This window comes from Scyliorhinus canicula, chromosome 18, assembly GCF_902713615.1.
Source record: "Scyliorhinus canicula chromosome 18, sScyCan1.1, whole genome shotgun sequence".
Lineage (NCBI taxonomy): Eukaryota > Metazoa > Chordata > Chondrichthyes > Carcharhiniformes > Scyliorhinidae > Scyliorhinus > Scyliorhinus canicula.
Window position 1 is genome coordinate 13,710,949 of NC_052163.1, and position 16,301 is coordinate 13,727,249.

The 16,301-nt window shown below is 42.1% G+C and overlaps 1 protein-coding gene across 1 annotated transcript in view; it reads right to left on the reverse strand.

Annotated features, from left to right (window-relative positions):
• Window positions 1-16,301, reverse strand: part of rptor (regulatory associated protein of MTOR, complex 1) — a 415,805-nt gene that overhangs the window by 72,824 nt on the left and 326,680 nt on the right. The window contains exon 24 of the mRNA XM_038778271.1: window positions 14,789-14,899. Within this exon, the coding sequence (XP_038634199.1) occupies window positions 14,789-14,899 (111 nt within the window). The remainder of the gene's footprint in view (window positions 1-14,788; window positions 14,900-16,301) is intronic.

Sequence of the window (16,301 nt, forward strand, 5' to 3'; positions counted from 1 at the left end):
GATGACAACTATCACAGCTGAAACACAAATGATAACATACAGCTTTGGAGTTATAATTTTGATCTCACTGATGCTGGCAGTGATCTCAACATTGGAATTAATGTTGGCGATATTATAACTTTTAAAAATAAATTTAAAGTACCCAATTCTTTTTTTCCCCAATTAAGGGGCAATTTAGCGTGGCCAATCCATCTACTTGCACATTTTTTGGGTTGTGGGGGTGAGACCCACGCAGACACGGGGAGAATGTGCAAACTCCACACGGACAGTGTCCCAGGGCCGGGATCGAACCTGGGACCTCAGTGCCGTGAGGCAACAGTGCTAACCATTGCGCCACCTTGCCGATATTACAATTTGACGCAAAAACGGAAAATGCTGGATAAACTCAGGTCTGGCAGCGTCTGTGGAGAGAAACAGTTAACGTTTCAAACCTAAATGATCCTTACAGAACTTTCATCTGTCCTGTAGAAGATCATTTAGATCCAAAACTCAGATCTGTCGAGTTTGTCTAGCATTTCCTGTTTTTATTTCAGATTTCCAGCATCCACAGTATTTTGCCTCTATACCTGGATGAGATTTTCTGATGTTCTTTGACCAGCTACTTTTGCTAGTGTTTAAATATGTTTAAAAGTTCCCCGAGTTTGTTGGTGATAGGCGATCGACTTTAGTTGCTTGATACCTAAACTGCAAATTAAGTCCTGGAAAATTTTAGACTGAAGGTTAGGACCCTGGTCAAATTGTACTTCTTAGGGTAGGCCATAGCATGTGAAGAACTGTGTTAAATTTTCCACTACTACTTTAGCCATAATTTTTCTTAAAGGTATAGCTTCAGGAAATTGGGTGGTCATACCCAAGACCATAAGAATGAATTGATGCCGTGCCTTCATTTTAAGCAATGGTCCCACACAATCTACCGATAGCCGACTAAATGGTTCTTCAAACACTGGTATGGGTATCAAAGGTGCTGGTCTAATCACATGTTGTGGTTTACCATTACCTGATGGGTATGTCAACTTCTACAGAATTTATGCTGTCCTGGCCAGAAAAACGGCAGCTGACTGATGCCCGAGTTTTCCGAATTTCCACGGGTTCTGCCATTGGTATCTCATATGGTACACCCAGTATTTCCTTACAATATTTCGGCGATACCACTACCTGATGAACAACTGTTCAGGATGTCTCCCTCTCCTCAACAGTATTCCATTCTCAACGCAATAGCACTCTGGAACGCCTACAGCCTCAAACTTCTGAGACAGCCGACTATGCTAATCCATGTAACTCTGGGTCTGCCTCCTGGACCTCAATTAATGGTGTCCCACCAAACACTTCCTTGGAATTATCCTCATCCTCAATGATAGTTTCGGCTATTCTACTACCCGATGGTGGTGTGACTTCAATCTCTGGTGGTGGACTTTGTTTAGCCATTGCCCTCGTCACCACACATGACTGAGAAATGTTTGGAAACTGTTCCTGTAACTCTTCTGTCTCTATATATTCCCTCGACTCTCTGAAATCATGGGTGAAGTTATAACCTTCACTCCTGCCAAATAAATCCCCAAAAGTAAATCTATTCTGTCTACTGGTAACTTCTTAACCACTTTTAATAACTACTGGATTTGATAATAAATCACACTCCAATTGCACTTTATATAATGGAACTGGGATATAATCTCCACTTATCCCACTCACTAACACCTTAGCTTTCATGGAACTCTCCAGAGGGAAATCCAAATTCCTTTCCAATAAGAGAGTTTGCGTGGAACCTGTGTCCCTTAAAATCGTTATGGGTTTGGCTACGTCATTTGATAAAAATGTGGGGATCTTCCCCTTAGATCGTTCACCACACCTGCTCCCACAGCAGTGTTTTCTTCAGGCCACCGAGTTCCAACTAAAGCTACGGTCTGCCCTGTAGCATTCTCCACTTTCGTTCCCTTTTCAGGATCCTGCTTATGAACACCAAAAAAGTCCCATGAGCTTACCTCGCAACTTCCAACATGCTGAATGAATGTATCCCACTTTATTGCACTGGTAACATTTTAGGCCTTCAAGTCTCCTCTTCCTCCTTAGTACCTTCCTTTCTGGTCTGAGCAGCGAATCTCTGAGCATTTCCAGCTATCCATTTCTTTCCTTGGTTACCTGTTACCTTTCACTCTCCCACTTCCAGTCATTTTCAAATTTATGGGGGTGACGAAGCAAAGGTTTAAATTTATGGATCGGCTCATAATTATCAACAATTATTGCTGCTTGTCTAACGATCATAACCCTTTGGTCTTCAACAAAGATTCTTCTCACAGAATATAGCAAATTCTTAAATTCTGCCAAGAGAATGATTCATCTCAGAGCCTCAGAGGTAATTTCAACTCCTAATGCTTGTATCCACCGTATTAAAAATCTGCTTAACCCTTTCAAATTCAATACAAGTCTGCCCGGGCTGCTTCCTTGAATTTCAAAACTTTTGCCTATATGCCTCTGGAGCTAATTAATACACATCCAGAATAATCGTTTTAAATTGTTTCTTGACAAGGAAGCATAAATTTCCTGCACCCATCCTGTCAGTTTACTTTGCCTGGGTAATGCCCACTTTTCCTTTGGCAACTGGATTTGAGTTGCTATTTTCTCAAATGACATGAAGAATGTCTCTCCATCCTTTTCCTAAAATCTTGGTAAGGCTTGTACATATTGAAACATATCCCCACTCCCTTTTGGACTACTCCCTCTTGACTTTCCTCAACATCAAGCTTTTAAATTGATATTTCCTCTCTCTCCTTTCCCCCTTCTTCCCTTGCTAATCTGTCTTTTTCCTAATTTCAAATGCTGTTTTGAACTCATCATCTTTCCCCATCTCTAAATCGTTATTCTTTTTAATTCTCTCTCATGCTCGAACTGCAACTCTCCAGATCAGTTTTCCTAGCCAGAAATTATTCTGATGTTACATTATCTGGACTACTTGCTCATGGGCTCTCCTGTGTTTTGAACAGACCCAAGTACTCAACTAATACATCATATATCTCTGTCTTCTTAGCTTTAACCGGCACCTCGTCTTTTAATCACCTGTCATTTCAATTAACTTGTCTTTTTGAAGGCCTTGTAAATAAACCAAAGACATGGGTAGCACGTGGGACAGTGGATAGCACTTCTGCCTACGGCGCTGAGGACCCGGGTTCAAATCCCGGCCCTGGGTGACTGTCCGTGTGGGGTTTGCAAATTCTCCTCGTGTCCGCATGGTTTTCACCCCCACAACCCAAAATTGTGCAGGTAAAAATTGAATTTATTTAAAATACCCTGGCTTCCTGGATTACTAGTCTAGCGACAGTACCATTACACCACTGCCTCCCCTACAAGGGAACCATGGTAGCATAGTGGTTAGCACAGTTGCTTCACAGCTCCAGGGTCCCAGGTTTCATTCCCAGCAGGGTCACTGCCTGTGCGGAGTTTGCACGTTCTCCCCGTGTCTGCGTGGGTTTCCTCCGGGTACTCTGGTTTCGTCCCACAGTCCAAAGGTGTGCGCGTTAGTGGATTGGCCATGCTAAATTGCCCTTAGTGTCCAAAAAATGTTAAGTGGGGGTTATTGGGTTACGGGGCTAGGGTAGATACATGGGCTTCAGTAGGGTGCTCTTTGTAAGGGCCGGTGCAGACTCGATGGGCTGAATGGTCTCCTGCACTGTAAATTCCATGATTCTATGTCATGAATATTTGGCAGAAATGCACATTAATTAGTAAATATAATTCATCGCAATTAATCTCTCGTGAAATGAAATCGGGGGTCATTTAGGTGGAAGAATGTAGTTTCAATTTTGCTTCATCTTCAAATTGAGTGATTAGCAAAAACATTTTTTCATCTATCTTACTGAAGTGATGTTACAGCACTGAAATTGTTAATACTCCTTTTGTAAATTAAAGCTTTTTACCGACATTAAATTTCAAACTTTGTTTCAATGTGCCTTTAACTGATCAAAAGCTAGTTTCTGAATTCGACATGTATTTATGGGAAAAATATGCACATTTAGACTTTTGAAAATATCCACCTTCTGTGATTCAATGAACTCCATACCCAAAGTTATGCAAAAATGTCCCCAATACACTGAGAATCATGATCTCAAAGATGACTGCAGTGCTAATTATGAAAATCATACAATACAAATAACATTTCATCATGGTCTCCATCAAAATAATATTTGCAGTCATTTCTTTCTCCCTTCAGAACCTCTTTCCAGTAAACAGAGCTGCTTGCTAAATCCTGAGGCAATGTGGGCGTTGAAATAGTGTTACATGATTAGGATCATGACACACCATAGATTTTTACACCTTCTGTCTCCCACTCAGCCAGAACCAATTACAAGATCTGTATTTTACTACTTCAGTTTGTTGGGAAAACCAATGAACTTGTTTTATTTAACTCACTGAGTACTGCAACCACTACTTACACACACAAACTGAGGTGATTTCAGGGTGCATTTGTGTATCTAGTTATTATTTGTCATCTCCAGTCCAATAGCCTATAGCGAGGGAATCATAACAGGAACGTGTTTTGTTTTGAGGTCCAAACATAAATCATGAACACTGAACTTCTGGATTTTGCAAAATTACAGCTACCAAATCACGGCAGTTGCATAGCCAGATTTACATTATTCTCCAGCTAACAGAGTAAAGAAAACACTTTCTAAGGAATTAAAAGCATTGACTTTGACAGTCTCCAAGAACATACTGCTCAACTATTTTTCAAATAACTACATGCAGCCTTCTTCACTCTCAAACCCAGGGCCCTACAGCAAGAAAGCAACTCTGAACAAACTGTAATCAATGCCACAGGAGATCGAGAGCATACTGCACAAACAATAAAATATTCTAAAAACATTATCTATTCGCACACTTCCCATCCATCACACATCAGCTAATGCAAACCCCTCGAGCTGAAAGCTGGCGGGAGAAAGTCTGAAGTGCTGCAAGATTCCGGGCAATTAACAATATCTTTCACACCAAACGAAAAATTAATCAAAAGGCATTGATCAAGAGATGCTAGACTCAAAGAGCTTATATGATAATAATCTTTACTGTCGCAAGTAGGCTTACATTAACACGGCAATGAAGTTACTGTGAAAATCCCCTCGTCGCCACATTCCGGCGCCTGTTCGGGTACACGGAGGGAGAATTCAGAATGTCCAAATTACCTAACAGCACGTCTTTCGGAACTTATGGGAGGAAACCGGAGAACTCGGAGGAAACCCACACAGACACTGGGAGCATGTGCAGACTCCGCACAGACAGTGACCCAAGCCGGGAATCGACCCTGGAGCTGCGAAGCAATGGCGTTACCCACTGTGCTACCATATCGTGCAACAGATTGTAGTTGAGAGTTTACAGCGTACAAGTTTTAAGTGAAGGAGGGAGACTTGATTTGCTTCCCAACCTTGTTCATAAAACAAGAGATAAGGCTCACAAGAAATTCTGAGAAGAAATGTGAAAGGCAAAGTCAGCAATAACTTAATTTGTGACCCTCAACAGATCTTGGCTTGTACATAACGGGAAACGTGTTTTGTTTTGAGATCAAAACCTAAAACATGAACATTGAACTTCTGGATTATGCAAAGTTAATAGAATGTGGCCACTAAAATATAGTAAACCTCAAGTCATAATGGCTGCAGAGTTCTGAATTAGCACCCAGTAAATTCCTTCCACTGCATACTGCACAACCTCGTCAAACATGACTTCTAAGTTTTCATCCCATGCTGAAATCACTGATGAACTTTCCTTGCAAGAGAACAGCAAAATGGAGTCGGGATGAACTGCTTTCACACCATCTGGGATGAAAAGATTGCAAGGGGGTGGCATTCCAAAATTGTAAAGGCCATGTCCCATTACACACACAGCCTGTTGGAGGGTGGCAAAATGAATCATAATCACTGGAAGTATAGCTTGATACCCAAAGCCTGCCGCACCAATTGCTGTAGACACGTCAAAATAAACCCAGTTGTTTTTTAAAAAATCTTACCACTTAAAAATTCTGATCTTGGAACAAAATGTAACATTTTTGCTTAAAATGTGTTGGCAATTTTTGCAACATATTGTGCCACGCAACTCCTTTAAATAAAATCTCAATTAAAGCATACGGCCCAACTCTTCATCTGTACGTGTTAGGCTCGACTTTCAGATCAGCTGTTGTACTGACCTATCTGCTCTCACCAGCAGACATGTAAGGTGCCGTGGCACTATATCGAAGAAGGGCAAGGGAGATATCCCTAGTGCCCCGGCCAATATTTACCTCTGAATCAACAACGCTAAAACACATTTTATTTTAATTCATTCATGGGATGTGCGTGTCGTTGCCTAAGCCAGCATTTATTGCCCATTCGTAATTGACCTCGAGGTGGTGGTGGCAAGTTGCAGTCCATGTGGCTTTGGTAAACCCTCTGTGCTGTTGTGGTGGGAGTTCCAGGATTTTGATCCAGCAGCAGTGAAGGAACGGCGATATAGTTCCAAGTCAGGATGGTACGTGGCTTGGAGGGGAACTTCCAGGTGGTGGCGTTCCCATGTATCTGCTGCCTTTGTTCTTCTAGATGGTAGACGTCATGGGTTTGGAAGGTGCTGTCTAAGGAGTCTTGGTGTGTTGCTGTAGTACATCTTGCAGATGGTGCACACTGTTGCCACTGGTGAGTTTCTCCCTTGTTGGAGATAGTCACTGCCTGGCATTTGTGACATGAATGTTACTTGTCGGTTTAAGTCTAGATATGGTCCTGGTCTTGCTGAATTTGGAGATGGACTGTTTCAGTATCTGAGAAGTTGCAAATGGCGCTGAACACGGCAATCATCAGCAAATATCCCCACTTCTGACCTTACAATGGAAGGAAGGCAGGTCATTGATAAAGCAGCTGAAGATGGTGATATCTATGATACTTTCCTAAGTGATGTCCTGGAGTTGAGACGATTGACCTCCAACTATCATCTTCCATTGTGTTAGGTACGACTCCAACCAGTGGAGAGTTTTCCACGATTCCTATGGATTCCAGCTTTGCTAGGGCTCCTTGCTGATACACTGTGTCAAATGCTGCCTTGACATCAAGGGCAATCACTCTCACTTCTGGAATTCAGCTCTTTTGTCCATTTTGAACCAAAGCTGAAATGAGGTCAGGAGCCGAGTGGCCCTGGCGGAACCCAATGTGAGTGGCAATGAACAAGTTATTGCTAAGCAAGTGCCGCTAGTAGTACTCTTACTGATCCCTTTCATCACATTACTGATGATCGAGAGTAGACTGATGGGGTGGTAATTGGCTGGGTTAGATTTGTCCTGCTTCAATTCCACATAGCGGGGTTGATGCCAGTTTTGCTGTACTGGAATAGGTTGGTTAGGGGCATGGCAAGTTCTGGAGCACATGTATTCAGTCCTAATGCTGATATTAGCATTGGCCCATTGGCATATTACGTTGTTCCGGAGTTCTGGATGGCCATACTTCCAAGATGCGCCGGGGAGACCTTGGAAGCCCCAACACACTGGCCATGTAGGAAAAGCCCAGGGATTTTGGACATCCAATGGGCGATTCCCATCTCGCGAACATCCAAAAAGGTTTGTAGCTCAGAATTAAGATTTGGAGACTTTGGAAGGTTCTGACTCACTTACCTGAATAGTTATTTATAGAAATTTAAAAGGATTTAAACCAGTTCTAACATGTGAATAACTGCTACTGACCCCCAACTATATCCTTCACCTGCTACACACCCCCTCGCCCCCCCACCCCGTAGTTTTGGGCCCATTAAGACAATATGGCAGCAAGTGTGGTAAAATGGGGTGTGGTTTCTACCATGAATTGTTCTGCCGCTGCTTATGAGGAATTACTGTGCTGCCCGAGTTTGGAAGGACCTCCCATCAGAAGATGGACCCGAACAATCGCAGGAGGGCAAGTAGGTAACTTGTCTAATCTGGGTCTGGGAACAAGGATTCCGATCCAGATAGGAAATTCTGGACCATTATTTGCTCAATATCACAATTCTGTCTCTGGGAGCTTGCTGTGTGTAAATTGGCTGTCCCATTTCCTCCATGACAACAGTGACTACACTTCAAAAGTCCTTTGCTGGCTGCAAAGCATTCTGGAATGCCTGAAAACATGGAAGGTGCCTGATAAATTAGGTCTGTCTTGATGTTCTTCTCTCAGCTTTTCATATGTCCTTCGCTGAACAATTTTTACTGATGGAAACAGAACACGGTGTTCTGTTTTGAAGACACAGGGCATTAAAAAAAATCTAGCAACTGGTATTTCTGATGTAATTTAAAAGAAATGTTTACCAGCTTAATAACTGCTATAAATTTTGTTTGGAACACAAATTAAATGTCCTTTTGCATAGACACACGTATACCAAAATCTGAATCAAAAACTCCAGGATTACTGGTCAAACGGAAAAACAGGTTTGTACAAATTAACCACCTTGCCTCCACAAATTGGATTAAGTAATTCATGTTTGGCAATGAAGTGAATGATCTCTGCAAGGCCCATTAACAAATCAGAAGTCAAAGTGTTTGCAAATCAAGTGCAGGAACAGGCACTTCAACATTTCCGCTGGTTCAGTATCTGATCTTTCATTTAAACTTAAACGCAGGAAACTGAAGGAATTCATTCAAAATATCTTGCATGCTACAAACTACATCATTATGATTCAACTGAGAAAAAGAAATCACTATTCAGTTGAGAAAGCAATGCAAGAACAAGCGGGCCAGTACAAAACTTGTATGAACATGTCTAGCAGAGACACCACATTACAGAGAAATATCAAGCTGTTCTCACAGGCTTTACATTAGCCATTAACTTAGATGTGAGACTGTTCAATAAAATTGTATCAAAAGTGCGATTGTGTCAAAGTGTGAAAAATGCGTGGCGATTAAGGGAAGATTTCCAACAGGGTAGTTGCAAGATCTTTTGTGATAAAATGCACGTCATGATTTTACTTTATCTGATGTGTTCCCACGAAGGGCTTGGGCATTAATTGTAAAGGCTGGGATTCAACAATCCTCATTTTGCTAAAGGTGGGAGAAGAATGGGCTCTGTGCTACAAAGAACAAACTGCTAATTCTCAGGGTCACATGGTTTTCATATGTGATTGTCAGGTGGCAATGAAAGAGTAGCAGCTAATCATGGCACGCTTGTCATAATGCTCCTCAATCTATTACCTAGTACAAGTGCTGCCTGATATTCAAATCCTGATAGTATAGTTACACGTACCAATAGAGAGAAAGCTCAATTAGCAACAAGGCTCCACAATGGTGATCATCGCAGTAAAGGAGCAGTGTCAACAACCACTCAGCTGTGCCACTGAGAGCCATCAGAGACACATCTAAATCTACTGTCTAAGTCAATGCCCACTTTTATGCAGCAGGAATCATTGGATAGAGACAACTTTTGTCATTTCCCTTCTCCCAGCCTGCCTTACTGAGGCCCACCATGGAATCACTACCACTTGCGCTGTAGGGATTAGCACAGAGCAAGTATCGAATATCTGCTGCTCCTGTCACAGCAGCCACATTTGATAAACTATTTTTATGCGCTACAATCAATTCTAGATGTTAGTTCCGATCCATCAAGAATGGCTACGGTGAAGGATAAGGGCGAGAGGTATTGATATAGCCACCATGATTATAATTTACTATCAAATGTCAAAACAATTGATTAGTTCCTTACAACACAATAGGGATCAATGTAGACCGATTATTTCAAAGTACAACTTTATATAGATCTGGAAATATTGATGCAAAATTACTATATTTTATCTTTAAAGCAATATAAAACATATGGAGAAAAGATGAATTCTTAAAATTTAGTGAATCTCTGACAAATACCATTGCCTCAAATCAATGTTTCATCTTGGAGCAGTTCAAATCTTTTGGAACAATACAATCTGATAAATGAAGTATATCTGAAGTCTCAATGTACCATCTTATTTTTTTTTTAAAACAGAGCTTGAAGTTTCTACTCCACATGGTCAGACAACAACTCAAAATCTAAAATATGGAGATGCTTTACATACTTTCATCTACCAAGGACCAAACTTATTTTACCTGTGACCACTTGAGTGAATGGTCAAATGAGTGAAAAAAACCCATCATTGAACAGCATTGCTTCCACATAGCAATCGTCCTTCCCGACTGCCAAGGAAGGGGAACGCTGTGCGACAAAGTTGGGAAGTAAGTCCAATATTTCGGAGGTTAGTTTCACCTTGGATCAAAATAAAGAAATGAGCTTGAACTTCTTTGTATGAAGGGCAGCACGGTGGCGCAGTGGTTAGCACAGCTGCCTCATGGCGCTGAGGTCCCAGGTTCGATCCCGGCTCTGGGTGACTGCCCGTGTGAAGTTTGCACATTCTCCCCGTGTTTGGGTGGGTTTCGCCCCCACAACCCAAAGATGTGCAGGCTAGGTGGATTGGCCACGCTAAATTGCCCCTTAATTGGAAAAAATTAATTGGGTACTCTAAATTTTTTTTTTTTTAATTAAAGTCTTTGTATGAGCGTGAAGTCTGGTTTATACATTGGTATGAAAGTATTAATTTGAATATGTGGAGTGACAGATAATCAATCACCTTATGTTTCCAATCACCTGATGCCTCATGTCTTCCAATGCAAGTATGAGTCAGGTTTACATTAAATACAATTTGCCGATGAAGCAGAGCACATCACTTTACACATACTTTTCCAAAATAATATGCTGGTAAAATGGAGCATGGGCGAATGTATTAAGTTCCCTCATTTTATTTCCTGGTAGGGTACCTGCTCTTCACTGAGTATTCACCAGAGAACATATACGCAGCAGCATCATTTCCCCAAACATAGTTAGTCTGAGCAAAACTGAGGCTCTTGAAATAAAACAAGTGGAAGTTGCGACAGGCAATTTGAGCTGTATCTCATGGGACTGAAGAGACCCTTTAGTCTTACTTGCGTTCTATGTCAAATAAGGGACAAAGGCACGGGTTATCAACATGAAAATAGCCTAATAAAAAAATATAGAAATAGAGCTCTGTAAAATTGCCATTCAAGTCCATAAGAGAAATATAGGAAACATTACCTGAAGGTACCTATACAAATATTCTAACCAATTTATAATCTCGGACTCTGGTCACTGCTATAGTTAACACGTAGCATCCATTAGCACTGATTTACAGTCTACAATGTTTCACAAAATTGGCTGTGTAATAGTTGCTCTTATTTTGTCAAGTAAATCAGTCCACTGAAGATTTTCTAACTGTTAAGTAACTCTGATTATATTTATGCATGTCTATTAATTTGTTTGTACCCAAATCTTCAGATGCTTCCTCATTGGGTAGCACAGCAGCACAGTGGTTAGCACTGTTGCTTCACAGCGCCAGGGTCCCAGGTTCGATTCCCAGCTTGGATCACCGTCTGTGTGGAGTCTGCACGTTCTCTGTGTCTGCGTGGGTTTCCTCCGGGTGCTCCGGTTTCCTCCCACAAGTCCCAAAAGACGTGTTGTTCCGTGAATTGGACATTCTGAATTCTCCCTCTGCATATCCGAACAGACGCTGGAATGTGGCGACTAGGGGCTTTTCACAGTAACCTGCAGTGTTAATGTAAGCCTATCAAGGTGAAAGGGGAAAAGTTTAAGGGAGATATGCGTGGAAAGTTCTTTACGCAGAGGGTGGTGGGTGCCTGGAACGCATTGCCAGCAAAGGTGGTAGAGGTGGGCACAATAGTGTCATTTAAGATGTATCTAGACAGATACATGATGGGCAGGGAACCGAGCGATGCAGATCCTTAGAAAATAGACGACAGTTTTAGATCGAGGATCTGGATCGGCGCAGGATTGGAGGGCCGAAGGGCCTCTTACTGGGCTGTAATTTTTCTTTGTTCTTTGTTCTGACCATGTACTCTCAGAAAGTGAGGAGCTTTTTTCTTAAGCGTTGTTTCAGTTTTGGTGTGTCTTCATTCCGAATCAAACTGTGATAAAATGGCCAACGGCCTGGGTCTTATGCCGATACAGAATTGGAGACTTTAAATTAAAACCAAAGTCAAAACCTGTGCTTGCCCTTTGATCATCTTGCAAATAAGGGCACCTGGAAAAGGTTTTAATGATAAATTGGTTCAAGCGTCTGATAATTTACAGACAGCAAAACAGGAAGAGGTATTTGCTGAGGTCAAACACATCTACTAACAAACTTCCTGCCACAAACCAGCATCTATAAAAGATGCTGAATCCTTAAAAGCGTGCCTAGCTGATCGCGCACAGACATATTGCAGGATTCCGAAAAACCTGTCCGTTTTTCGCATGCAACGCCAATATCTCAAGAGTGTTGTAAGGCCTTAAAACTAACCCAGGCATACACATCCATAAACCTGACAAAAGGATGGGAATAGTCATCCTTAATAAGTGTGACAACATCAACAAAAGGCACCCCATTCTTAATGACTGGTTCAAATTTGTATCCAATGGACATGTCACTCAACATGACCGACAGCCTTGATCGAAGGAAGCTAGAAAAACCCTACGTTTGCTACGCTTGTGCAAGATCGATGAACTGTGCGTGAGAAGAACCTACGAATCGGGAGCAGGAGTCGGCCACTCTGCTCCGCCATTCAATAAGATCATGGCTGACCTGATTGCAACTTCGAACACACATTCCTACCTACCCCCGATTTCACCTCCTAGATAATCAAGATATATACGATAGGATTCATATCATAGCTTGCTGGGCCTGCATGGGTGGCCCAAAACACACAAAAGTGATGTCCCTTTATGCCCATCTTATTTATGATCTTTCCTGCATGAATTGACCAAATGGTTGGGGTGACTTGTTACAACCAATTTTGAACATCCAGATAAACGATAAAGGATTTCTTCACATTTGTGAAGACCGTACAGGACTTGCATGGAACTAACAATGCTGCACCCATGGCTTTTGACACTGCTAGCCTAATCACCAATGTTCCACTTCCGGAGGCCATAGGTATTTGTGCGCCAGCACTATATCATGGCAATCTAGACCCACCACCATTGCATGAATCAGTATTCATTGAACATATGTTCTTGGCAACTTACACAGCTGAGTTCAGCTTTAGCAACATCATGTATACCCAAATGGATGATGTTGCCATGGGATCCCTTCTAGCCCAGCTCTTGCAAACATCTTAGTTGGGACCCATGAGAAACGTGTCTTTGATGGAATGGCACCTAACCTCTCACCCGTCTGATATTTAGATGATACGTTTGCTTTATTTAAATCCGTGGCAGAATGTAATAATTTCTTGCATGTCTTAATGGGCTCCATCCTGTGCTCAAATCCACCTTTCAAATGGAGCAGTCAAATGACTGCTCCATTTGACGCCCTGGTTGAAAAATCTCTGACGCCCTGGTTGAAAAATCTGCCAGGGATGCTCTCCCACGAAGTACCGCAAGCCTACCTTTATTGACCAATACATGCATTGGGATTCTTACCGTTCCACATGCTATAAGATTGATCTTATCTGCAACCTTGTAAATAAGTTCTAAACAATTTGCTTACCATGCAAGCTTGATGCTGATAAAGCACATCAAAGACATACCACAGGATAATGGCTATCCTGATCAATTATTTTGCTCTATATCGTGCATAAAGTTATGAAAAGGTCTGAGCCTGTCACTTTTGACCCAAAGTGCCCAGTCCACCTCAGATTACCCTGGAAGGGCAAGGTATCTCAAACATTTAAGCAACAGGTGAAGCTAGCTGTTTCATGGTGCTACTGTGCAGCAGAGCCACAAGTGGTATTTGGCTCCTACTGGATGTGCAGTCAAACCAAAAAAACGTTCTATCACACAAGTGATGCACGGTAGGACAAGTGGCTAGCACTGTGGCTTCACAGCACCAGGGCCCCAGGTTCGATTCCCCGCTGGGTCACTGTCTGTGCGGAGTCTGCACGATCTCCCCTTGTCTGCGTGGGTTTCCTCCGGGTGCTCCAGTTTCCTCCCACAGTCCAAAGATGTGCAGGTTAGGTGGATTGGCCATGGTAAATTGCCCTTAGTGACCATAATGGTTAGGAGGGGTTATTGGGTTACGGGGATAGGGTGGAAGTGAGGGCTTAAGTGGGTCAGTGCAGACTCGATGGGCCGAATGGCCTCCTTCTGCACTGTATGTTCCATGTTCTAAATGAGTAATGTGGGATATTAACTTCAGTGCCAGTGTGATGCTAGGTATGTAGGCCGTGTGTCCCAAAGTCCGGCATCAAACAGCATGCCCCTTTCGCTCATGCTTATGAAATCAAAACAGTTTTCAACATCAGGTGTGATACTGTGATTGGACAACATTGACTAAATAATCCTCAGTGTGCTAAAAGTTACGCTGACAACCAACTGAAGATCATCGGCCGGGTTTGCAATGTGTGTACTAGAATCTACATATATTAATACACAGGGCCCTGCTCTTTGCAGGCAGAAAGAACATGTGCACACATTGCATCTGTTTCAGCTCAACAGTATCAGTGGCAGCCATTCATTGGTTCATTCCTCAGGGCAATGCCTTGACCAGAGTCAAGCTGCCTGGCATAAACTTTCAAACAATGCTTGGCATGTCTACCACCTCGACCAATCAGAATCCATGTGCCGACCAATCAGCACTCACTTCTCAGCGTATAAAGTTGTTATTTCCCCTGACATTCCCCTGGCATTCTTGCATTTGTCCTGATGAGTGCAAGACGAAAAGCTTCAACAAAATCTTTTTTTTTGCAGCAATATTCAAGCTCGGAACTACCAAACGATTATTAGTATGCTAATAACCCAACTTGTTATGCTAACATGAAAATCAGAAAATTAATAGGTGGTTCAAGTACCTTCATCACTGGCTGTGCAAAATATTTTGCGCTCCAATCACAGAAACCAGTTTGCATAGTTGTAGATGTAAAACCTTTGTGTCCAACTCCATCCTCGGAATCTTCAACGGTCTGGAAGCAAAACAAATTTCAACTACGTGGCAAATATGTCACAATATTCTTAGCTTCGGCATTTGCAAAATTCAAATTTTCACCGGCCCATTTTAGGTTAAGCTACAGGAGAGTCAAAAGTCCTAACTGGTAGTGCTGGGTGATGAGTAGTTCCTGCTCCACAGTTGGGGGAGCTATATATGTCTTAGGCAGTGAATCTTAGCCCAACATCTCTGAATTTAAATAGGTTAAATACATGCTCCATGCCAAGAAAATAAATTCCACACGTTCAGATTTCTTGCTAACATGTTCTGCAGACCCTAACACGTGTAACATTTCTGGCCATTTCAGTTGACCACAAGAACTGCAACGTACATAATCTTTGGCTTTGAAAGATACAGATAGAGTACAGTCTAATAAAAAGGCAAACTTGCACTTAAACTGAAGTCAAAGCAAGCTTTGCAGCAGGATTTGTGAATGAACAAAACAACCGTGTCAGATTAAAACCAGAATAAGTAGTGTCAATTTAAAAAGGAAACAGGGAGTTTGCAAATTAGACCAGAAAGAGAAAAATCAGCAGGAGGTCAATTAGTGTCTGAAGGACAGAGAAAGGTTAATGTGCGGGGTAGGGCACTTCAGGAGATCCTTTAGGTATCCTTCTCTGTATCTTCACCCAGTATTGTTTTCTTTACAAGGCAATTCATCCCCCTGTCCTCGATAGTATACTTCAGGCACTTTACCCATCATACTGTACCATTTAAAGATGTAGATTTCCTGGAATTTATGGGATCCTTCTGTTAGTGAACTGCCAGTCCCAATTCTGAGTGTATACCATCCTGCACTATAGTTTACTTTGATTAAATAGGCAATGAAAGTTTGCTTAAAGCTTCTAGGTGGCAGAGAAGAAGAAAGCCTCGACTGTGTAGTTATTCCCTGGATCTTAACAGTAAACATCTAGAGATGTTCACTTAGATAAGCGTCAAATATGTTTCAAAACCATAACATTGTTCAAGGAAAATCAGATCCTTCAAAGCAATGAAAGCTGGAATTGAATATACAGCCCTGGCTCAGAGGGAGCACGCTCGCCTCAGACAGAAAGTTACAGGTTCAGGCTGTACTCTAGAGGCCTGTGTACATCATCGAAGCTGACGCCGAGGGACAATTGAGGTGGCGCTGCATTCATTGCAATTTCAAAAAAGGCATTGCCCGCCCTCTCAATACGTTGCGAAAGAATCCCATGCCACCATTTGACGAGAAGCAACTGAGCTCTCCTGATCCCCTGGCCAACATTTATCCCTCAAATGGTAGTCCAATCAGAGGATCGGGTCATTTATATTATTGCTGTTTGTAGTATGCGTGCAAATTGCTTGCCACGGCTTCTACATTCCAACAATATTCATTGGCTGCAAAGTGCTATTAGACT